General features: G+C 45.4%; 1 protein-coding gene across 2 annotated transcripts in view; it reads right to left on the bottom strand.

Moving 5' to 3' along the window:
• Positions 1 to 24856, bottom strand: part of TMEM150C (transmembrane protein 150C) — a 274651-nt gene that overhangs the window by 11371 nt on the left and 238424 nt on the right. For both annotated transcript variants that reach the window (XM_063919940.1, XM_063919941.1), the window contains 4 exons: positions 6780 to 6864; positions 4861 to 4911; positions 2430 to 2465; positions 2283 to 2350 (listed from right to left, as the gene is read on the bottom strand). In XM_063919940.1, the coding sequence (XP_063776010.1) occupies positions 2283 to 2350; positions 2430 to 2465; positions 4861 to 4911; positions 6780 to 6859 (235 nt within the window). In that variant the 5' untranslated portion in view covers positions 6860 to 6864. The remainder of the gene's footprint in view (positions 1 to 2282; positions 2351 to 2429; positions 2466 to 4860; positions 4912 to 6779; positions 6865 to 24856) is intronic.

The following is a 24856-nucleotide window of genomic DNA, read 5'->3' as shown; positions in this document are numbered from 1 at the left end:
GCATTGGGTTCAACCCCAGCATTGTTCATCTATAAGTATTAGGAATAGTGAGGAATGCTGCTCAGCATAGAGGTCCAGGGAAGCTGTGTAGCTTACTAACATATTACTGATGCTTACACGGACTACTTGTCAAGGTTTTGTAACTGCTTTGATTTTCCTTTATTCTGTGCTGCTCCACACCAGACTGAGTAAAGAGATTCATGAGCTGCCAGCAGCACAGTCAGCAGTGAAGAAAGGAGCTTTCGGTTTCCGTTAGTTAGGCCATTTCAGGTTGTCAGAGGCAGTGTTAGGGAGGAAGACTGCAGAGCGCAGCTCGAGACAAGTCAGAAGGTGTAGAGAGAACATCCCTCTCTGCAGAGCCTCTGACCCAAACTGACTGCTATTTTAGTTATGTGCAAGCCGTGCATAAGTGGCAGGCCGTGCATAAGTGGCAGCCCGTGTATAAGCGGCAGCCCGTGCATAAGTGGCAGGACTTGTATAAATTGCAGGACTTGCATAAGTGGCAGCCCGTGCATAAGTGGCAGCCCGTGCATAAGTGGCAGCCCGTGCATAAGTGGCAGGACTTGCATAAGTTACAGGACTTGCATAAGTTCCAGGCCGTGCATAAGTTCCAGGCCGTGCATAAGTGGCAGGCCGTGCATAAGTGGCAGGCCGTGCATAAGTGGTAGGCTGTGCATAAGTGGCAGGACTTGCATAAGTGGCAGGCCTTGCATAAGTGGTAGGCTGTGCAAAAGTGGCAGGCCATGTATATGCATAAGTGGCGTGCATGTGCATAAGTGGCAGGCCGTGCATAAGTGGCGTGCATATGCATAAGTAGCAGGACTTGCATAAGTGGCAGGCCGTGAATAAGTGGCAGGACTTGCATAAGTTCCAGGCCGTGCATAATTGGCAGGTCGTGCATAAGTGGCAGGCCGTGCATAAGTGGCAGGCTGTGCATAAGTGGCAGGCTGTGCATAAGTGGCAGGCTGTGCATAAGTGGCACGCTGTGCATAAGTGGCGTGCATATGCATAAGTGGCAGGCCGTGCATAAGTGGCAGGCCATGCATGTGCATAAGTGGCAGGCCGTGCATGTGCATAAGTGGCAGGCTGTGCATGTGCATAAGTGGAAGGCCGTGCATGTGCAAAAGTGGCAGGCCATGCATGTGCATAAGTGGCAGGCCGTGCATAAGTGGCGTGAATGTGCATAAGTGGCAGGCTGTGCATAAGTGGCAGGCCATGTATATGCATAAGTGGCAGGCCGTGCATAAGTGGCAGGCCGTGCATAAGTGGCAGGCCATGCATGTGCATAAGTGGCAGGCCATGCATGTGCATAAGTGGCAGGCTGTGCATGTGCATAAGTGGCAGGCCGTGCATGTGCAAAAGTGGCAGGCCGTGCATGTGCAAAAGTGGCAGGCCGTGCATGTGCATAAGTGGCAGGCCGTGCATAAGTGGCGTGAATGTGCATAAGTGGCAGGCTGTGCATAAGTGGCAGGCCATGTATATGCATAAGTGGCAGGCCGTGCATAAGTGGCAGGCCGTGCATAAGTGGCCCAAGTGGCAGCATAAAGTACAACAAAGCATAGTGCAGTGTTAAGGGGATCCAGTCCTAGGGCATGTGCCCCACTTGCCCCTCCCTCATTATGCTACCGCAGAAATGGCATAGCTATATCTTACTGGGGCCATTTGGGAATCTAAGATGGACCCCTAATGTTTTCCTATGTCTAATTACACCCAACGCAGGTAAAACATTTTAGCAGCACTGCTCACTGGGCAGTTGTGCCAAAACTAGAATATGGAAGAGACAAACAGCCTAGGGCCCGTGCTGCATATGTGAGACCACTAGGACCAACAGTGGATGCTAACGCTGCTACTCCTAGTATTCTACCACAGAATTAAACATCACATAGGTATTCATCTATAGTCCAACCTTTTTATTTCTTTTCAAAATGCTCCACAGAAAAAAGAGGAAAGAAGTATGCATTTCCCGGAGTTCTGTGTGATAATAGGTTTCACTTTCTATAGGTGTAGCATAGTAGAAACATTTCTGTGAAAAATACAATATTTCTATCTAACTGTAGAAATAATCACAAAATATAATATGTTTATAGCAGAAAATGCCACACAAGACCAGGGGATTTTATTTACGTAAACTAGGCAATTCTGAGCTTGTTTTTGCCTTATATTTAAAAGGGCAATTTCCTTTTACGTATTGGGCATAAGCGGCCCGGTAACACTGTGTTTAACAACGCTTCATAAATAAATAACCCAATACTGTTTTCAAAGTGAGAAAAATGTATTCCTACCTAGGAAAGCTGCCATGTTCATGACTTGGCTAAACACACAGCTTGCAGGGGGCGCATCACCTGCAATACTTGGAAAATAAAGGACAGGTCATTTATATCCAACTGTACAAATACACGTTTCCTAATTCCAAAACTTGGTATAGTTACCTTATGTATGGCGGTCGTAAGATTGTATCTGGTCCTCTTACCAATAAAACAGAAAGGAGAGGTGCAAATTAGCATGATGGTTTAATACCTTTTATCAGGTAATTCTTTTTTCAACTATATTTTACCAATCCTTGACAGATATTTAGCCTACCGCAATATAGGTTACTGATAACAAGGCAGTTATGTATTAGGAAATCAATTAATTCTTTATACTAATAAATGGATTGTATGCATTATGTTTATTTAACAATATAATCCAGTGATTTGTAATGTAGGACAAAGTTTCATATTGCCAATCATACAATGGTGTAATTAACTTAACAGAAAGGACTAGTGTATTCACACTATATGGGAGCTTTGGCTCCAATGACAGCAGTGCAGACTAACATTCCATCAATTGCAAAGGTGGAAAAATACCACTGTTGGTGGTGGGCATCACACACTAAAATAACAGGTAATAACGTGGATGGGCAATTCACACATAGTAGCATGCCGATATTGATGTTTCAGGCAGAAAGGCGTTTACAAATATGGGAGGAAGATGACAGTGGTTGGGTGAGGGTGAAAAAGAATGGAAATAGAGGATGGTGGGGTGCTGCAAATCTAGGAGGTGAGCATTTGCTCTAATAAGGGCAGTTAGCATTACTGCCTCACAGCACTGAGGTCAGGAGTTCAATTCCCAACCAAGGCCTCGCTATCTATGTATAGTTTGCATGTTCTTTCCATGTTTGTGTGGGTTTCCTCCAGGTGTTCCGGGTTTCTCCCACACTGTAAAAAAAATACTGGTAGGTTAAATGGATCCAGTATGATATACTGATGGCTGGGATGCGGTCAGAATCCCAACAGCCCCCCAGAAAGTACACTAATCCTCACCTGCCCCCTACCCTAACCCTACACCTCCCGGTGGTGCCTAACCCTAACCTTCCCCGGTGGTGCCTAACCCCCCCTCCCTTCCTCGCTGCCTAAACCTAACCCTACCCGCTCGGTGTCTAACCCTAACCTTACCTTCTAAGTGCCTAACTCCCCCTCCCCCTCCCTGGTACTTAACCATCCCCTTCCCATCCCTACAACTTAACCCTAACCCCCCTTCTAATGCCTAAACCCAACCTCCCACCCCCTTTGGCGTCCCGCTAAAAGAGCATTTGGGATTCCAGGCATCGCTATTTTGATGCCAGGATCCCGATCTCCGTTGGTATTTTGATGCCGGCATTATGCCGTCGTTGGGGATTCCGGCATCTATATTTCGACCGCCAGGAACCCGTCCGGTGGCATTGTAACTACATCCCGATAACATAGACTGTTAACACTAGTGCATACATGTACAAGTGGTAGGGAAAATAAATTGTAAGCTCTATTGGTGCAGGGACTGTCAAAATATTCCATGTAAACATGTGTGGGCTATATAAATAATTTATAATAAATAAAACAAACAAACAAACAAACAAATAAATAAAGTGAGTAATGGGCCCTACATACTGGCCGATTACACTGAAAGATATGAACGATCTTGTTCATTAATCGGCCAGTGCGTAGGGCCTATAACAAGGCTGGCAAGCAAAATAAAGGTCTGTTGTGCATTTAGGGCCTAATTCAGCAAGGAATGCAAAGCAGCAAAAATAGCAGAAAATGCGGAAAATTGCAAAATCTGCACCATTTACCACAACAACTGAGAAAAAAAATACAACTTCTGAGACGAAGCAAAAACTGCATATGCATTACGAAAAGTAGGTATGTAGGGGGCGTACTAAAGGGCTGGACTCGCAAAAACTACGATCAGGGGTGTGCTGTGGGGCGTGTTGTGGGCATATGCTGATGTTCAGTGGACGGTGCATACGCAATTTTTACAACTGATCGCACATTTATGGTGTGCAGTTTCTGAGTGACTACAGGTCACCTTAAAATCTGCACAAGCTGACCTCAGTTGTAGAATGTTGGATGTATATTGCAATCATTGCTTCATTACACCAAGTTGAAGAACCTCACACCTCAGACCACAAATCACTTCATTCAGCTGTATTGAAACTTCTAAACATGTAAGGGAGATTTAAACTCTGTAACACGTTTATTTATAACACAGTTGTTTGCAAAAATTGCACCATCAGAAACATGTAAGCAAAAAATGCGTAAAATTGAAAATTTATATGCAAATAATGCGTATTTTTTAAGGTCTTCGCAATATTTGCACATTTCACAAGCCCACCTTGTTTTTGTAACATTAAATTAGTGTTGCAGTTTTTCCATTTGGGCGTGCTTTCGCAATTTTACGAATGGTCGCAATTTTTGCAAATTTGTAATTTTTACAATCCTTACTGAATTGGCCCCTTAGTCCACAACAATTGGGCTTCAGAAGTTTTACTCCTGACAAGACCCCCTCCTTCTTTATCCATCCCCTCCATATATAATGCTAGGAATCTATAAAAAACACACTTACTTATCTACAGTCAAAGGAAATATTTTGTTATCTTCTATGGCAATGAAGTATCTGTTTAAAAGACAAAATTGAAATATAAACTCAGTTTCACAATTGATATGTTTCAATTAAAGCATTAATCCTATTACTTACAGACAGAAGTTCTCTACAGCATTTTTTTTCTGGAACTCTTCATAGACGTACATATGACTTAAATGTTTAGCACATTCTCTGTAAATCATTGCATAATATGTTGGCACAGTACAAATATAGGCTGATGATATTAATTAACCAGATTCAATCAATTTGATACATTGACTGTGGCTCTTGTATAGAGAGAGCGCCAAATAATATGCACAGTTGATGTGCATTCAGGGCAAGGTCGTGAACATGTTTGTAGCGTGTACACTTGACTACAATGTCAATAAATAAACCAATCGATACACTAATCAATACCCTTTATATTATTCACTAATGAATTACAGCTGAATGATGAGACTAAATATAGGCAGCAATTTATTCCAATATTCTAAGATAACATTATTTTGTATAAACACAAATACATATTTATAATAATACATTGCAAGTCTCTGTTTTCCAGAATTTTAAATAGTTATTTTTTTACTGATTTTGTATACACTCCAATGTGACCTAGTACAACTTTGCTGGATTTAATAACTGCAGAATCTGCAATCCGTTCTTTCACATGCTGGGGGCCGCCCATCACAGGGCAAGGCTGCCCAGCATACAGAATGGCATGCCTAGCAGCTGTGACCGCAATTTAATTGCAGTTGCAGCAACTGTGGACGACCCCCTGCAGCCGCAGCTAGGATGTGTATGCAGGAGGTCCACCACTATTTTTTAGATTGGACCGGCTGCGTGTGACATCATGCAACCACCCGAAAATTATAGCGACCCACCCCCATTTTTGACACGCTGCCCGGCAACGGTCCATCTCCGACCTCCGCACACCTTTGCCTATCAATCAGGTAGAGTTTTGCACCCACTGCAACCCCAACGTATTCGGCAGCCATGCACGTGCAGGACAGTACCTGTGCATGTGCACTGCCGCCGCTGCTGCGGTTATTACGGTCGCATCGCTTATCTTTGGACTAGAGCTACATGGAATGCAAGTAACAAGTAACAATTCTTACATATGGCATTGTACTGCATGAAGGCAAAGCACAGCGGTGCCTCCGGATCTCTATGTATGTTAGTATATACAGCAGTTGGGCACTGACCTTACCATGAAAATACAGGATTTTGTTCAGCAATTTATGCAGCAACAGATTTATTTCTATAGATTTATCAGCTTACAACCACACTTTTCTAAAAGAAAAACATGTGGATAATTAATTAATTATTTTGACTGTATATATATATATATATATATATATATATATATATATATATATATAAAAAGAATAGGTGCAGACTGATTTTACTGGAGCAGCACATGGCTTGGATAATTGGGAAAAAAACAACATTTCCATTATTATACAATTGTCTTTAGTTTCAGGAACAGTGTGATATCACGCATTGTTACAGCTTCCAGTTAGGTGAGGTTGAGACTGTAAAACTGATTTCAAATTAGATCATTATAAAAAAACACATGCAATTTAGATGTATAAACAGATGCCTTAGACATAGGGGTAGATGTAATAGCCTGCACCAATGGTACAACTACCATAGGTGCAGTGGGTGCAGCTGCTATAGGGCCCACAGGTGAGGGGGGGCTGTGTACCTTGTCTGGCCCATGTTTCTATGTGACTTTTTTACTATTGGGCGGGCGGTACAAGAGGCTTTTACATATATTGCTGTGGGGCTCACAAATGGCTAGGGATGGCGTGCATCACGTAGGCTATTACATTTACCCCATTTGAACTGAATTCCCCTATTTAATATCATGCAGGCAGCATTGATGGTGACACTGTACTTACACTATCCATAAGCCAACTGTGGTGAAAAGAGACATTACAAGAGGTAGGAACATCCACAGACTGCATTGCTTTGTATCCATATTTGCTGCCAACAAAATAATAAAGTTATTAGATTTAAGTGAGAAAAAATGATGGCATTTAGTATTTCAGTAACAATGTGAATAACAACAGCTTCAGAAGTACAATAATGTATAATACATGTAACACATTCCTAGCTATTGTAGCCTGAGGTCAGAACTATAAAATATGGGAGCAGAGCTTCTGACAATTTCATTTCATATCATTAGCAAGATATATGTTTTACAATATAAACAGTCAGGGTAGCCAATGTTAGGGAATAATTTGTACTAGTAGTAGTTATGTAAGAATGTACAATGTACCATTATTTTCACTGATATTGTTATGTTACACCAATATTTCTCCAAAGGTGTAAGTAATAGCAGCATCAGATGATGAGTAGGATCAGAAATGTTATAATGCTTTAGAAACATTATAGGCTCATGTAGACTTGGGCTTGCTTCTGTTTTCCTTGTGTTTTTATACTGCACCTATACATCAAATGTGTGTCATATATCTGTATTTGGAGTATCTTACACCTATGACGCATATGGTGGGAGAGAAGGAACAAAGGATGGAAGAGACGGGCAAGCATAGGCTGTGTGCATTAAGAGCGTGTTCATGTAACTGCGATTCAAGCAGACCTGCATACAGACAGATATACTTGTCAGGAGGTGTATATCTGACAGATGTTGGAGGGAGGGTGCAACAAGATCCAATGATGATGATGATCAGCTGCACTAGATAGCCACTTGTGAACAGCAGATTGCAGACTGACCCATCTGGCTGACAATAAGTAGAGTGCCTGCTATATTATATGACACTGTGGCTGTCTATTTGCATTACGTAATGGATATTTCCAGCGGTGAAGTGGACCAGTATACAGCAGTATGCCATTCTGAGAAACACTGCTTAGTGCCTCAGCCCTCATTGCCTCACCTGGCTCCCCCTGGCTTTTGAGCTGCAGCCCTCTGCTCCCTCTGCCCCTGTCCTTGCGGATTAAGCGAGGACATGGCCTGTGTGCAGGGTCTGTGCGGATGCCCTCCTCTCTGGCAGCGGTTGCAGCACTGTAGACTCTGGCTTAATTCTGTGGACATCTCTACTGGTCATTTGCAAATCACCTGGAAAATGTCTGATGCACTATTTTCCTGGTGATTTCTGTCTACAGCACCAGCCACCACAGGACACAGGGGTGAGAATAATTACATGGGAGCAAGGTGTGCAGTATGTACCCCCTGCACCCAGCGGACCATGTGCACCCATTACAGAAATGCCCATGTGCTATATCTACTGAACTCACTCTGCCACTCTGGGGAACTGCAGACTATGATACTGGTGCAGCTCCTAGTTCTGTGTGTGGGGCCAGTGCTACAAAAGTGATTGGACACTGACAGCAAATAGATCAATGAGTTTGTATTGAAGTCAGTATTTTGTAGTCCACCACGTGCAGTGATTACTACAGACACCCATCTTAGAAAACTGTCCACAAGTTCCTGGACAACAGCAGTTGTGACATTCTGCCTTAAGTACAGTGACCAACTGCGACATTTAAGAAGGTTGAGTCGGTCTAGAATGCATCCATTGCTCCAATTGATCCCACAGGTTCTTAATGGGGTAAAGAGTTGGAATCTGAGCTGGCCAGTCCATCCGGTTTACCGAATCTCCTGTATACCAGTCCAGCGGCGCCCTGGAAATATTACATCGTGCAGCCTACGGTGATCAACTTTTCAAACTCTGTTAGTTCCTACCGGCATGCCATTTTATTAGCAAACGATCTAATCAGTGCCCCCTCTACCCATTTTATACCTTCACAAACATGTGTCTGCTGCAGGAGCACACCATTTAGCTTGCGTGCATGCGCTGTGGTGTCCAACTTAACATAATGGTGCAAATACACCTTTTCATTTGTATAACTATTCCTGTCCAGAAGATTGGCAGTTGTTTTCTTGCTGATAGATACATATTTACTGAGTCAGGTGATTTTCTGACTGTTGTCAACCATGAATTGTCTTGTCTGCATGTCGTTAGTTGCTGGAAAAGCTTTTTGCTCACGTAAACTCTATATTTGAATTTACATTCAAGCAGATTGGAATACCGAGAAATGTGTTCATTTTATACAGTGCCATGTTGAAAGCGTAATAACATGGTGTAAGAATGCTTTATGGAATTGTCTTAGAACCTGCGTAAGCACCCCTTGCATCTCAGACTTATATATTGGCAAGGTCTCCTCCACTGTAGCAGTCTTCAGTACTCATTTGTACCTCTGCTGGAAGCTTGGCGTGACTCTGCAGCAAAGTTATGGCAGTGGAAAATACATGATGCACAGCACACAGACAGCTACAGATGGGAGTTAGGAGCAGACCATCCTATAACAGTGGCTCTCAAACTGGTCTGTTGATCTGGTTGTAATCTTTTAAAAAATTTGCAATAAATTCTAAAATTTTACACTAAACTACAAATGCCAGCGAAATTCAAGGAGAGGTTCTACCATGTTGGTGCTGGTTATATGTTGAGCTTAATGACTACATTTCAGATAATGTTTAATGGTATTTGCGAACTTCAATCAGTGAACGTGAATTTGAGATTTCCCTTTCATGGACAGTGTAGCTATAACAATGAAATGGTTAAATCAGAATCAGAATCAGCTTTATTGGCCAGGTGTACTCACGTACACTAGGAATTCTTTGTGGTACAATGCATCGCCAAGCAGCAACATGAAGGGGGAATACATAGCATACGAAGGGGGAAGAACATAGCATACATTACACACATTACACGTATGAGTTGATACTGCACATTGCAACTGTACAATAGACTCAACATATTAGACATATTATACATGTAGGACTAAACACAAAGGCTGCTTGGCAGAGCAGCACCGAGGCAGCCATCCGCGGCGCCAACTAGAACTCAAACAATGCACATAATACAGAAGATTTAAGTATTACATCAAAAGATAAACCACACAGACAATAAAGACAGAAAGCATAATGCAGGGTTGGTGTAAGCATTTTGGGTAATAACCTCCAGGGGTTGTGTATTCCACCCTCACAAGGTACCAGGTGCGGCAGCCATCTTAGGCGCTCTGCGTAGGATAAATCAAAGGGCTGTTTCCAAAACTGACAAGTTCTGAGCTCATTCAATTAAATGTCAACTTTATTTGAAAAATTGGAGCACTTCCAATAACAATCATAAAATTCCCATTGTTTAAAACACATGTAAACATCCATTACAAGATACACATGAAGATAAGTTAAAGATTCTTTGGATGTGATTCAGAAAAGGTCAGCTGATTGCATGATCTATTCAGGTACGTTAGATAGATGTAATTGCATACAGCATAGCTCAGTTCTGTGAATTGTAGGGCTAATTCAGACCTAATTGTAGCAGCAAATTTGTTAGCTAATGGGCAAAACCATGGGGGTCATTCCGAGTTGTTCGCTCGGTAAAAATCTTCGCATCGCAGCGATTTTCCGCTTAATGCGCATGCGCAATGTCCGCACTGTGACTGCGCCAAGTAAATTTGCTATGCAGTTAGGATTTTTACTCACGGCTTTTTCATCGTTCTGGCGATCGTAATGTGATTGACAGGAAATGGGTGTTACTGGGCGGAAACAGGCCGTTTTATGGGCGTGTGGGAAAAAACGCTACCGTTTCCGGAAAAAACGCAGTAGTGGCCGGAGAAACGGAGGAGTGTCTGGGCGAACGCTGGGTGTGTTTGTGACGTCAAACCAGGAACGACAAGCAGTGAACTGATCGCAGATGCCGAGTAAGTCTGGAGCTACTCAGAAACTGCTACGAGGTGTGTAATCGCAATATTGCGAATACATCGTTCGCAATTTTAAGATGCTAAGATTCACTCCCAGTAGGCGGCGGCTTAGCATGAGCAAATCTGCTAAAATCCGCTTGCGAGCGAACAACTCGGAATGACCCCCCATGTGCACTGCAGGGGGGAACAGATATAACATGTGTAGAGAGAGTTAGTTTTGGGTGGGGTGTGTTCAATCCCAAATCTAAATTGCAGTGTAGAAATAAAGCAGCCAGTATTTACCCTGCACAGAAACAAAATAACCCACCCAAATCTAACTCTCTCTGCACATGTTATATCTGCACCTCTGCAGTGCACATGGTTTTGCCCAACTGCTAACAAATTTGCTGCTACGATCAACTCTGAATTACCCCCTTAGTCAATTATATAATAAATTGATGGGAGTATGTTTTTTTCAGTGGCATCTACAGTGTCTCTGGTCCTCAAGCAATTACACATTACATTGAATGATCAACATTGCAACAGAACATGCTCTATACATGTATAAAAATATGTAATGTAACTTTATACATTTGGACAGACCACACGCCCCAGTTTAATGCGTTGGTGTAACTTGTTATTTTATCAGTAATAAATAGCTATCCCTGCAAACAACTGTATAAAACTTGGAACTTGTAAAGTTTGTCTAGCTTCGTACATCTAAATGTAATTCTCTAATATAGCAATTCACAGAAAGGATTTTAATTTGATCTCCTATAGATCTCCAGTAAGAGCTGATTCTTAGCTGGATCTAAATAACAGATGTGGTTTATTGATGTCTTGTGAATTTAACATACAGTAGTTTCAAGTAATGGTTTACACTGTCAGCTGATGTGTTATTTACATAACAATGCATCATCTCAGTTACAAATGGGAACATCTTGTTGATTGGTACATTCAGACCTGACAGGAGATGCAATAGTGTTATACATGCATTGACATTTTTTACATAATTTTCCGACTTCTTATTCTTCTGAAAAATAATTTCTCACATTTTCCCACAAGCCTGTGTGGTATGAGCCACATAGAAGAAAGGCTGCATGATGGCACCTTAGCTAAAGCAGCAAAATATGAAATACAAAGCTGAGTATTTCTGGAAAGTCAAAGCTTAAGCCCCGTACACATGGTGCGATTTGTCCTTACGATTTTTACTATATAGTCAAAATCGTAAGAAAAGTTAGTGCAAATTGCACCATGTGTATGCTCTTGTGATGCCAATGTGCGGCCCCGCGGGATCGGCAACGTAAGAAAAAATAGACTGTGCAGGCAGGGCTGATATTGGCTAGATCAGAGGCTCATGCCTCTAGGCAGTTTCTAGCCGATATCGGCCATAAGCCGAAATCACACCGTGTCTATGCACCATCAGTGTCACAATCCTGCAGTCAGGGAATGAGATAAGCTTTCAGTGTTCTTCCTTGAGCATGCTCAGTGAGTTTTCTACAGCTAGTTTTTCTAAGTTCCTGAGCTTACTCAGTTTGTTTTCACTACTACTTTCCAGATGCCTCTAATCAGCCCTGATTGTTACCCTTTCATTAGCATACCTCCCAACATGACCCTCTCCGGGAGGGACACAATGCTCTGATTCTGGACTTTCCTCTTAATGTATGATTGTCTGCACCTGTTTTGAACAGGTTAATGGGTAAGAAAGGTGTTTCAGCACAGGTGATTGCAATCATACAGTAGAAGGGAAGTCCAGGAGCAGAGCATTATGTCCCTCCTGGAGAGGGTCATGCTGGGAGGTATGCATTAGGGCACAGGTTCCCAAACACACTCCTCAAGGCTCCCCAACAGAAGAGATGAGCGGGTTCGGTTTCTCTGAATCCGAACCCGCACGAACTTCATGTTTTTTTTCACGGGTCCGAGCGACTCGGATCTTCCCGCCTTGCTCGGTTAACCCGAGCGCGCCCGAACGTCATCATGACGCTGTCGGATTCTCGCGAGACTCGGATTCTATATAAGGAGCCGCGCGTCGCCGCCATTTTCACACGTGCATTGAGATTGATAGGGAGAGGACGTGGCTGGCGTCCTCTCCATTTAGATTAGGAGAGAGAGAGAGAGATTGACCTGAGGCTGATACTGTAGAAGAGAGTGCAGAGTTTAGTGACTGACCACAGTGACCACCAGCAGTGCAGTTGTTTTATTTAATATATCCGTTCTCTGCCTGAAAAAAACGGTACACACAGTGACTCAGTCACATACCATATCTGTGTGCACTGCTCAGCCCAGTGTGCTGCATGCCTGCATCATCTATGTATATATTATATATCTGACTGTGCTCAGCTCACACAGCTTATAATTGTGGGGGAGACTGGGGAGCACTGCAGTGCCAGTTATAGGTTATAGCAGGAGCCAGGAGTACAAGACAGTCACATACCATATCTGTGTGCACTGCTCAGCCCAGTGTGCTGCATCATCTATGTATATATTATATATCTGACTGTGCTCAGCTCACACAGCTTATAATTGTGGGGGAGACTGGGGAGCACTGCAGTGCCAGTTATAGGTTATAGCAGGAGCCAGGAGTACATATTATATTAAAATTAAACAGTGCACACTTTTGCTGCAGGAGTGCCACTGCCAGTGTGACTGACCAGTGACCTGACCACACTGACCACCAGTATAGTTAGTAGTATACTATATTGTGATTGCCTGAAAAAGTTAAACACTCGTCGTGTGACTTCACTTGTGTGGTGTTTTTTTTTTTATTCTATAAAAAACTCATTCTGCTGACAGACAGTGTCCAGCAGGTCCGTCATTATATAATATATATACCTGTCCGGCTGCAGTAGTGATATATATATATTTTTTATATCATTATTTATCATCCAGTCGCAGCAGACACAGTACGGTAGTTCACGGCTGTAGCTACCTCTGTGTCGGCACTCGGCAGTCCATCCATAATTGTATACCACCTACCCGTGGTTTTTTTTTCTTTCTTCTTTATACATACATACTACGACATCTCTTTATCAACCAGTCTATATTAGCAGCAGACACAGTACAGTACGGTAGTTCACGGCTGTGGCTACCTCTGTGTCGGCACTCGGCAGTCCGTCCATAATTGTATACCACCTAACCGTGGTTTTTTTTTTCCTTTCTTCTTCATACATACATACTACGACATCTCTTTATCAACCAGTCTATATTAGCAGCAGACACAGTACAGTACGGTAGTTCACGGCTGTGGCTACCTCTGTGTCGGCACTCGGCAGTCCGTCCATAATTGTATACCACCTACCCGTGGTTTTTTTTTCTTTCTTCTTCATACATACATACTACGACATCTCTTTATCAACCAGTCTATATTAGCAGCAGACACAGTACAGTACGGTAGTTCACGGCTGTGGCTACCTCTGTGTCGGCACTCGGCAGTCCGTCCATAATTGTATACCACCTAACCGTGGTTTTTTTTTCTTTCTTCTTCATACATACATACTACGACATCTCTTTATCAACCAGTCTATATTAGCAGCAGACACAGTACAGTACGGTAGTTCACGGCTGTGGCTACCTCTGTGTCGGCACTCGGCAGTCCGTCCATAATTGTATACCACCTAACCGTGGTTTTTTTTCTTTCTTCTTTATACATACATACTACGACATCTCTTTATCAACCAGTCTATATTAGCAGCAGACACAGTACAGTACGGTAGTTCACGGCTGTGGCTACCTCTGTGTCGGCACTCGGCAGTCCGTCCATAATTGTATACCACCTACCCGTGGTTTTTTTTTCTTTCTTCTTCATACATACATACTACTACATCTCTTTATCAACCAGTCTATATTAGCAGCAGACACAGTACAGTACGGTAGTTCACGGCTGTGGCTACCTCTGTGTCGGCACTCGGCAGTCCGTCCATAATTGTATACCACCTACCCGTGGTTTTTTTTTCTTTCTTCTTCATACATACATACTACGACATCTCTTTATCAACCAGTCTATATTAGCAGCAGACACAGTACAGTACGGTAGTTCACGGCTGTGGCTACCTCTGTGTCGGCACTCGGCAGTCCGTCCATAATTGTATACCACCTAACCGTGGTTTTTTTTTCTTTCTTCTTCATACATACATACTACGACATCTCTTTATCAACCAGTCTATATTAGCAGCAGACACAGTACGGTAGTTCACGGCTGTAGCTACCTCTGTGTCGGCACTCGGCAGTCCGTCCATAATTGTATACTAGTATCCATCCATCTCCATTGTTTACCTGAGGTGCCTTTTAGTTGTGCCTATTAAAATATGGAGAACAAAAATGTTGAGGTTCCAAAATTAGGGAAAGATCAAGATCCACTTCCACCTCGTGCTGAAGCTGCTGCCACTAGTCATGGCCGAGACGATGAAATGCCAGCAACGTCGTCTGCCAAGGCCGATGCCCAATGTCATAGTACAGAGCATGTCAAATCCAAAACACCAAATATCAGTAAAAAAAGGACTCCAAAACCTAAAATAAAATTGTCGGAGGAGAAGCGTAAACTTGCCAATATGCCATTTACCACACGGAGTGGCAAGGAACGGCTGAGGCCCTGGCCTATGTTCATGGCTAGTGGTTCAGCTTCACATGAGGATGGAGGCACTCAGCCTCTCGCTAGAAAAATGAAAAGACTCAAGCTGGCAAAAGCAGTAGCACCGCAAAGAACTGTGCGTTCTTCGAAATCCCAAATCCACAAGGAGAGTCCAATTGTGTCGGTTGCGATGCCTGACCTTCCCAACTCTGGACATGAAGAGCATGCGCCTTCCACCATTTGCACGCCCCCTGCAAGTGCTGGAAGGAGCACCCGCAGTCCAGTTCCTGATAGTCAGATTGAAGATGTCAGTGTTGAAGTACACCAGGATGAGGAGGATATGGGTGTTGCTGGCGCTGGGGAGGAAATTGACCAGGAGGATTCTGATGGTGAGGTGGTTTGTTTAAGTCAGGCACCCGGGGAGACACCTGTTGTCCGTGGGAGGAATATGGCCGTTGACATGCCTGGTGAAAATACCAAAAAAATAGGCTCTTCGGTGTGGAACTATTTCAACAGAAATGCAGACAACAGGTGTCAAGCCGTGTGTTCCCTTTGTCAAGCTGTAATAAGTAGGGGTAAGGACGTTAACCACCTCGGAACATCCTCCCTTATACGTCACCTGCAGCGCATTCATAATAAGTCAGTGACAAGTTCAAAAACTTTGGGTGACAGCGGAAGCAGTCCACTGACCAGTAAATCCCTTCCTCTTGTAACCAAGCTCACGCAAACCACCCCACCAACTCCCTCAGTGTCAATTTCCTCCTTCCCCAGGAATGCCAATAGTCCTGCAGGCAATGTCACTGGCAATTCTGACGAGTCCTCTCCTGCCTGGGATTCCTCCGATGCATCCTTGCGTGTAACGCCTACTGCTGCTGGCGCTGCTGTTGTTGCTGCTGGGAGTCGATGGTCATCCCAGAGGGGAAGTCGTAAGCCCACTTGTACTACTTCCAGTAAGCAATTGACTGTTCAACAGTCCTTTGCGAGGAAGATGAAATATCACAGCAGTCATCCTGCTGCAAAGCGGATAACTGAGGCCTTGACAACTATGTTGGTGTTAGACGTGCGTCCGGTATCCGCCGTTAGTTCACAGGGAACTAGACAATTTATTGAGGCAGTGTGCCCCCGTTACCAAATACCATCTAGGTTCCACTTCTCTAGGCAGGCGATACCGAGAATGTACACGGACCTCAGAAAAAGACTCACCAGTGTCCTAAAAAATGCAGTTGTACCCAATGTCCACTTAACCACGGACATGTGGACAAGTGGAGCAGGGCAGGGTCAGGACTATATGACTGTGACAGCCCACTGGGTAGATGTATGGACTCCCGCCGCAAGAACAGCAGCGGCGGCACCAGTAGCAGCATCTCGCAAACGCCAACTCTTTCCTAGGCAGGCTACGCTTTGTATCACCGGTTTCCAGAATACGCACACAGCTGAAAACCTCTTACGGCAACTGAGGAAGATCATCGCGGAATGGCTTACCCCAATTGGACTCTCCTGTGGATTTGTGGCATCGGACAACGCCAGCAATATTGTGTGTGCATTAAATATGGGCAAATTCCAGCACGTCCCATGTTTTGCACATACCTTGAATTTGGTGGTGCAGAATTATTTAAAAAACGACAGGGGCGTGCAAGAGATGCTGTCGGTGGCCAGAAAAATTGCGGGACACTTTCGGCGTACAGGCACCACGTACAGAAGACTGGAGCACCACCAAAAACTACTGAACCTGCCCTGCCATCATCTGAAGCAAGAAGTGGTAACGAGGTGGAATTCAACCCTCTATATGCTTCAGAGGTTGGAGGAGCAGCAAAAGGCCATTCAAGCCTATACAATTGAGCACGATATAGGAGGTGGAATGCACCTGTCTCAAGCGCAGTGGAGAATGATTTCAACGTTGTGCAAGGTTCTGATGCCCTTTGAACTTGCCACACGTGAAGTCAGTTCAGACACTGCCAGCCTGAGTCAGGTCATTCCCCTCATCAGGCTTTTGCAGAAGAAGCTGGAGACATTGAAGGAGGAGCTAACACGGAGCGATTCCGCTAGGCATGTGGGACTTGTGGATGGAGCCCTTAATTCGCTTAACAAGGATTCACGGGTGGTCAATCTGTTGAAATCAGAGCACTACATTTTGGCCACCGTGCTCGATCCTAGATTTAAAGCCTACCTTGGATCTCTCTTTCCGGCAGACACAAGTCTGCTGGGGTTGAAAGACCTGCTGGTGAGAAAATTGTCAAGTCAAGCGGAACGCGACCTGTCAACATCTCCTCCTTCACATTCTCCCGCAACTGGGGGTGCGAGGAAAAGGCTCAGAATTCCGAGCCCACCCGCTGGCGGTGATGCAGGGCAGTCTGGAGCGACTGCTGATGCTGACATCTGGTCCGGACTGAAGGACCTGACAACGATTACGGACATGTCGTCTACTGTCACTGCATATGATTCTCTTCTCACCATTGAAAGAATGGTGGAGGATTATATGAGTGACCGCATCCAAGTAGGCACGTCACACAGTCCATACTTATACTGGCAGGAAAAAGAGGCAATTTGGAGGCCATTGCACAAACTGGCTTTATTCTACCTAAGTTGCCCTCCCACAAGTGTGTACTCCGAAAGAGTGTTTAGTGCCGCCGCTCACCTTGTCAGCAATCGGCGTACGAGGTTACATCCAGAAAATGTGGAGAAGATGATGTTCATTAAAATGAATTATAATCAATTCCTCCGCGGAGACATTGACCAGCAGCAATTGCCTCCACAAAGTACACAGGGAGCTGAGATGGTGGATTCCAGTGGGGACGAATTGATAATCTGTGAGGAGGGGGATGTACACGGTGATATATCGGAGGGTGATGATGAGGTGGACATCTTGCCTCTGTAGAGCCAGTTTGTGCAAGGAGAGATTAATTGCTTCTTTTTTGGGGGGGGTCCAAACCAACCCGTCATATCAGTCACAGTCGTGTGGCAGACCCTGTCACTGAAATGATGGGTTGGTTAAAGTGTGCATGTCCTGTTTTGTTTATACAACATAAGGGTGGGTGGGAGGGCCCAAGGACAATTCCATCTTGCACCTTGTCACAACTGAGGGCCTGAGCTGACGGGAGGCAGCCTCAGTTGTAGGGGCTGAGATGTACCGGAACCTGGGAGGTTGTATCAGACCCCTGGACATGTAAGTAACATGAATAATAACTGCCCGAAGGCGTGACCACGACAACTTGGATAAAAGTCAATGATGTTTATTATGACAACTCCGCAACACAGCAGCAGTAAAAGAAAACGTAAAAGTCAGCAAATAATAAATACAGTTCCTGGGTACTACAGGATGGCAGGAGCCACAGGGCACTGGTAGTGTGAGATAGTTCTTATGATCTTCTAGATGGAAAGTCCTTACCAGGCCCGACTGTAGCAATGGAGATAACCCAGGATTGTGCCAGCTGGTGTTCCAGGAAAAGCTGGGTTGCTGAAGGTAAAACAGCTGCTGTGGATACTGGCTGGAACCAGACTGTTGTTAGCACGGAGTGGATACTGGCTGGAACCAGTTAAATAATAAATGAACTTGGGAGCGATGAAATATGAACTGAAATGTAGAACTTGAGAGCGGAGAAATAATAATACCGGTGGAGAGTGGTAAAGTGTAGAAAGGACACCGGCCCTTTAAGGGAAGCTGTACTCTGCTGGAAGCTGAGCTGGAAGCAGGAAATGTTGTAGCTGGAAACAGATGAATCCACAATGGATTGGAGAGTCAGGCTACACCGCAGGTGGAATGCTGGTGCGGGTCTCTATGGTGGAAGTCTTGAGACAGGAGCTGGAACCTGGAAGACAATCACAGGAGAGAGACAAACAGGAACTAGGTTTGACAACCAAAGCACTGACGCCTTCCTTGCTCAGGCACAGTGTATTTATACCTGCAGCAAGGAAGGGATTGGCTAGGCAATTATGCAGATTAACAATACTGACAACAGATTGGAGGAAATGATCAGCTGACAGAATCCAAGATGGCTGCGCCCATGCAGACACTTGGAGGGAAGTTTGGTTTGTAATCCATGTGGTAATGAAAACAGTAATGGCGGCGCCGGCCACTGGAGACAGGAGACGCCAGGCTGACAAGTGCACATGCAACCACGCGGACACAGCGGAGGCCGCGGCTGACGTAATCGCCACTCTGAATGCAGAAGCTCAGGGACGGCGGCGGAGGCCGCGGGAGACGCCATGCCAGATGTAATAAGGCGTTACTGTGACAGCGTCTCAGAGAGACAGGAGAGGATGCAGGAATGTGAACATTAGGATAACAGATGGGATCCGGTCCTGGAGCGCTGAGCCAGCCTTAGGAGGCATCTGATGGGTAAGAAATGGCGTCCAGATACCCGGATCGTGACAGCACCCCCCCCTTTAGGAGTGGCCCCAGGACACTTCTTTGGCTTTTGAGGAAACTTGGAATGGAATCTCCGGACCAAGGCAGGAGCATGGACATCAGAAGCATTGGTCCATGAACGTTCCTCAGGACCATAACCCTTCCAGTCAGTAAGATATTGTAGTTGACCGTAACGGTGACGTGAGTCCAGGATCTTGGCCACTTCATACTCAACGCCTCGTTGAGTTTGGACTTTCGGAGTTGGAGGAAGTGAGGAATGAAACCGATTCAAGATCAGCGGTTTCAACAGGGAAACATGGAATGTCCTGGGTATTTTTAAGAAGGGAGGCAACTGGAGTCTGTAAGCAACAGGATTGATGACTTGTTCAATCTTGAAATGACCGATATAGCGAGGTGCAAACTTCATACTGGGAACTCTTAACCTCAAATTCTTCGTGGATAACCATACCCGATCACCCACCTTGAGAGCAGGAACTGCTCGACGCTTCTTATCCGCAAACTTCTTGTACCTGAACGATGCCTTGAGCAGAGCTGATCGTACGCTCTTCCAGATATTGGCAAACTGATGCAAGGTGATATCCACTGCGGGAACAGAAGTTGCTGGAAGCGGTTGGAACTCAGGAACTTTAGGGTGGAATCCAAAGTTAGTGAAGAATGGTGTTGAAGCAGATGAAGAATGATACTGGTTGTTATGACAGAACTCGGCCCAGGGAAGTAATTGAACTTGTTGCACATGGGTAAGTCTGTAATGAAATCCATCGACAAGTGGGTCCATGGTCGACGGGGAACGGATAGTGGAACCAGTTGCCCCGCAGGCGACTGGCGGGATACTTTATGTTGGGCACACTTTGGGCAAGATGCAATAAACTCCAAGACGTCCTTTTTCAGAGTTGGCCACCAATAGGACCTAGAGATAAACTCCAGGGTTTTTTGGATACCTGTATGTCCGGCAAAACGGGAAGCATGGGCCCAATGCATGAGCTTCTTCCTTAGCATCGGCTTCACAAAACTTTTCCCTGATGGGGGCGTAGAGTCCATCCCTACCGTGGAGAATGCCAACGGATTTATAATAGGATGCTTGTCTGAAGACTCTGACTCATTTTCTTGCTCCCATGAGCGGGAAAGGGCATCGGCCTTGCGATTCTGAGAGCCCGGACAGAACTGGAGTTTAAAGTCGAACCTGGAAAAGAAAAGTGCCCATCTGGCCTGACGAGGGTTGAGACATTGTGCGCCCTTCAGGTATAAAAGGTTCTTGTGGTCTGTAAGTATGGTGATTAAATGAGAAGCTCCCTCCAACAGATACCTCCACTCTTCTAGAGCGAGCTTGATGGCTAGCAACTCCTGGTCTCCAATGGCATAGTTGCGCTCAGCTGGGGAGAACTTCCGGGAGAAGAAACTGCAAGGATGTAAATGGCCATCTTTAGCCCTCTGAGATAACACCGCTCCTACTCCAACGGAGGAGGCATCCACCTCTAGGATGAAAGGAGAGTCGATGTCAGGCTGTTTCAGGACAGGCGCAGAGATGAACCTCTGTTTTAAAAGATGAAAAGCTTGCATGGCTTCTTCAGACCACTTGGACGGGTTAGCACCCTTCTTGGTGAAAGCAGTAATAGGCGCCACAATGGTGGAAAAGTCTCGTATAAACTTTCGGTAATAATTGGCGAACCCTAAGAACCTCTGGACCCCTTTGAGGGTTAAGGGTACCGGCCAATTATGAATTGCTTGTAGTTTCTCAGGATCCATCTCTAGTCCGGAACCGGACACAATGTACCCTAGAAACGGAATGGACTTGACTTCAAAGACGCATTTTTCTAATTTGCAATAGAGATGATTGACACGGAGACGGGACAGAACCTCTTTAACCCAAAAACGATGTTCCTCTAAATCGTTGGCAAAAATGAGGATATCGTCTAGATAGACCACGACATGACGGTATAGAATGTCTCTGAAAATCTCATTGACAAAATGCTGGAAGACAGCTGGAGCATTGCTCAATCCGAAGGGCATGACGAGGTACTCATAATGTCCGTCACGGGTGTTAAAGGCGGTCTTCCACTCGTCACCCTCACGGATCCGGATGAGATTGTATGCACCTCGCAAGTCCAGCTTTGTAAAGATGGTAGCTCCGCTAACTCTGTCAAAGAGCTCAGTAATCAGGGGTAAAGGATAACGGTTCTTGATGGTAATGTCGTTCAAACCTCTGTAGTCGATGCACGGACGCAGACCACCATCTTTCTTTTTTACAAAAAAGAAGCCTGCGCCGGCTGGGGAAGAAGAAGGTCGAATGAACCCCTTTGCTAGGTTCTCTTTAATGTATTCCTCCATAGAATGCGTCTCAGGCAGAGACAACGGATAAGTTCGGCCTCGAGGTGGAACCTTCCCTGGAACGAGATCAATCGGGCAGTCCCATTCTCTATGAGGAGGAAGGATATCAGCAGAAGCTTTACTGAACACATCCGTGAAATCTTGATATGGAGGAGGTGGAACATCAGACGACCTGGGGGAGGAAGAACAGACAGGCAATACTTTAAACAAACATGTCTCTGCACAGGAGGAACCCCATGCCAGGATTTGCGTAGTCGTCCAATCAATTGTAGGATTGTGAAGACGGAGCCATGGAAGGCCCAGGACCACAGGATGTGTGGCTCTTGGAATCACTAAAAGTGAAATAAGTTCGGAATGAAGAACTCCCACTCTCAGACGAACTGGTAGAGTCCTTAGAGCAATAACAGTATCAAAAATTTTACTGCCATCCACGGCAGTTAAGGAAAAGGAGGAAGGAAGTCTCTCGGTGGGTAGGGACCACCGTTTAACATAGGCTTCAGTAATAAAGTTCCCAGCTGCTCCGGAATCAAGGAGAGCAATGACGTTCCGATAACGTTGAGCAACTTGAAGCGAGACTGGGAGATTACAATCATGAGGAGATGGAGAGGAGATCATTACTCCTAGCCGGCCCTCTCCTGGGCGAGCTAGGGTTTGGAGTTTTCCCGGACGTTCGGGACAGGCATTGATGGTGTGAGACGGAGCTGCACAGTAAAGACAAAGAGACTCAGAGAGACGTCTTCGGCGCTCAGCAGGAGTTAAACGGGAACGGCCAATTTGCATGGGCTCATCTTTAGATGGTGACAGTTGACGAGGAGGAGGAGCAGAAGATTTTGGAGCAGATGATCTTCCACGCTCAGTTGCTCTCTCTCTGAAACGTAAATCAACTTTCGTGCAGAGTGAGATTAGCTCATCCAACTTAGAAGGTAAGTCTCTGGTAGCTAACTCATCTTTAATAAGCTCAGATAAGCCATGCCAGAATGCAGCATACAGGGCCTCGTCGTTCCATGCCAGTTCGGATGCCAGGATCTGGAACTGTATCAGATATTGTCCTACAGTACGTGACCCCTGGCGTAAACGGAGAATCTCGGATGAAGCTGAGGTTACCCGGCCTGGCTCGTCGAAGATGCGCCTGAATGTTGACACGAATGCAGTGTAAGAAGATAGCAGGGTGTCGGACCTCTCCCATAACGGTGATGCCCAGTCAAGGGCGGAGCCACTGAGAAGAGAGATGATGTAGGCAATTTTTGTACGGTCACTGGGAAAATTGCCAGGTTGTAGCTCAAACTGAATCTCACACTGGTTGAGAAATCCCCTGCAGAATCTTGGAGATCCGTCAAATTTTGCTGGCGTTGGAAGATGAAGACGTGGAGCAGAAATGGGTAAGGTGGGTGGGGTTATAGCTGGAGTCACTGTGGTTGACGCACCAGATGCGCCTGATCCACGGAGAGTTGTCTGAATCCCATCCAGCCGAGTAGAGAGATCCTGGAGACAGCGGATGATGTGGCCCTGTGCAGCCTCCTGATGTTCTAGTCGGGCTGCCAGTTCTTGCATCGGCCTGGCCGCTTGATCCTGGTCTCCGGCTGGATTCATTAGGTCAGTGCTTACTGTCACAACTGAGGGCCTGAGCTGACGGGAGGCAGCCTCAGTTGTAGGGGCTGAGATGTACCGGAACCTGGGAGGTTGTATCAGACCCCTGGACATGTAAGTAACATGAATAATAACTGCCCGAAGGCGTGACCACGACAACTTGGATAAAAGTCAATGATGTTTTTTTATGACAACTCCGCAACACAGCAGCAGTAAAAGAAAACGTAAAAGTCAGCAAATAATAAATACAGTTCCTGGGTACTACAGGATGGCAGGAGCCACAGGGCACTGGTAGTGTGAGATAGTTCTTATGATCTTCTAGATGGAAAGTCCTTACCAGGCCCGACTGTAGCAATGGAGATAACCCAGGATTGTGCCAGCTGGTGTTCCAGGAAAAGCTGGGTTGCTGAAGGTAAAACAGCTGCTGTGGATACTGGCTGGAACCAGACTGTTGTTAGCACGGAGTGGATACTGGCTGGAACCAGTTAAATAATAAATGAACTTGGGAGCGATGAAATATGAACTGAAATGTAGAACTTGAGAGCGGAGAAATAATAATACCGGTGGAGAGTGGTAAAGTGTAGAAAGGACACCGGCCCTTTAAGGGAAGCTGTACTCTGCTGGAAGCTGAGCTGGAAGCAGGTAATGTTGTAGCTGGAAACAGATGAATCCACAATGGATTGGAGAGTCAGGCTACACCGCAGGTGGAATGCTGGTGCGGGTCTCTATGGTGGAAGTCTTGAGACAGGAGCTGGAACCTGGAAGACAATCACAGGAGAGAGACAAACAGGAACTAGGTTTGACAACCAAAGCACTGACGCCTTCCTTGCTCAGGCACAGTGTATTTATACCTGCAGCAAGGAAGGGATTGGCTAGGCAATTATGCAGATTAACAATACTGACAACAGATTGGAGGAAATGATCAGCTGACAGAATCCAAGATGGCTGCGCCCATGCAGACACTTGGAGGGAAGTTTGGTTTGTAATCCATGTGGTAATGAAAACAGTAATGGCGGCGCCGGCCACTGGAGACAGGAGACGCCAGGCTGACAAGTGCACATGCAACCACGCGGACACAGCGGAGGCCGCGGCTGACGTAATCGCCACTCTGACACTCTGCATGCAGAAGCTCAGGGACGGCGGCGGAGGCCGCGGGAGACGCCATGCCAGATGTAATAAGGCGTTACTGTGACAGCGTCTCAGAGAGACAGGAGAGGATGCAGGAATGTGAACATTAGGATAACAGATGGGATCCGGTCCTGGAGCGCTGAGCCAGCCTTAGGAGGCATCTGATGGGTAAGAAATGGCGTCCAGATACCCGGATCGTGACACACCTCTTTTTTCTTTTATTTTTCTTTGCGTCATGTGCTGTTTGGGGAGGGTTTTTTGGAAGGGACATCCTGCGTGACACTGCAGTGCCACTCCTA

The sequence above is a fragment of the Pseudophryne corroboree genome, chromosome 1 (genome assembly GCF_028390025.1).
Source record: "Pseudophryne corroboree isolate aPseCor3 chromosome 1, aPseCor3.hap2, whole genome shotgun sequence".
Classification (NCBI taxonomy): Eukaryota; Metazoa; Chordata; class Amphibia; order Anura; family Myobatrachidae; genus Pseudophryne; species Pseudophryne corroboree.
This window is presented reverse-complemented; position numbering and strand designations above follow the sequence as displayed.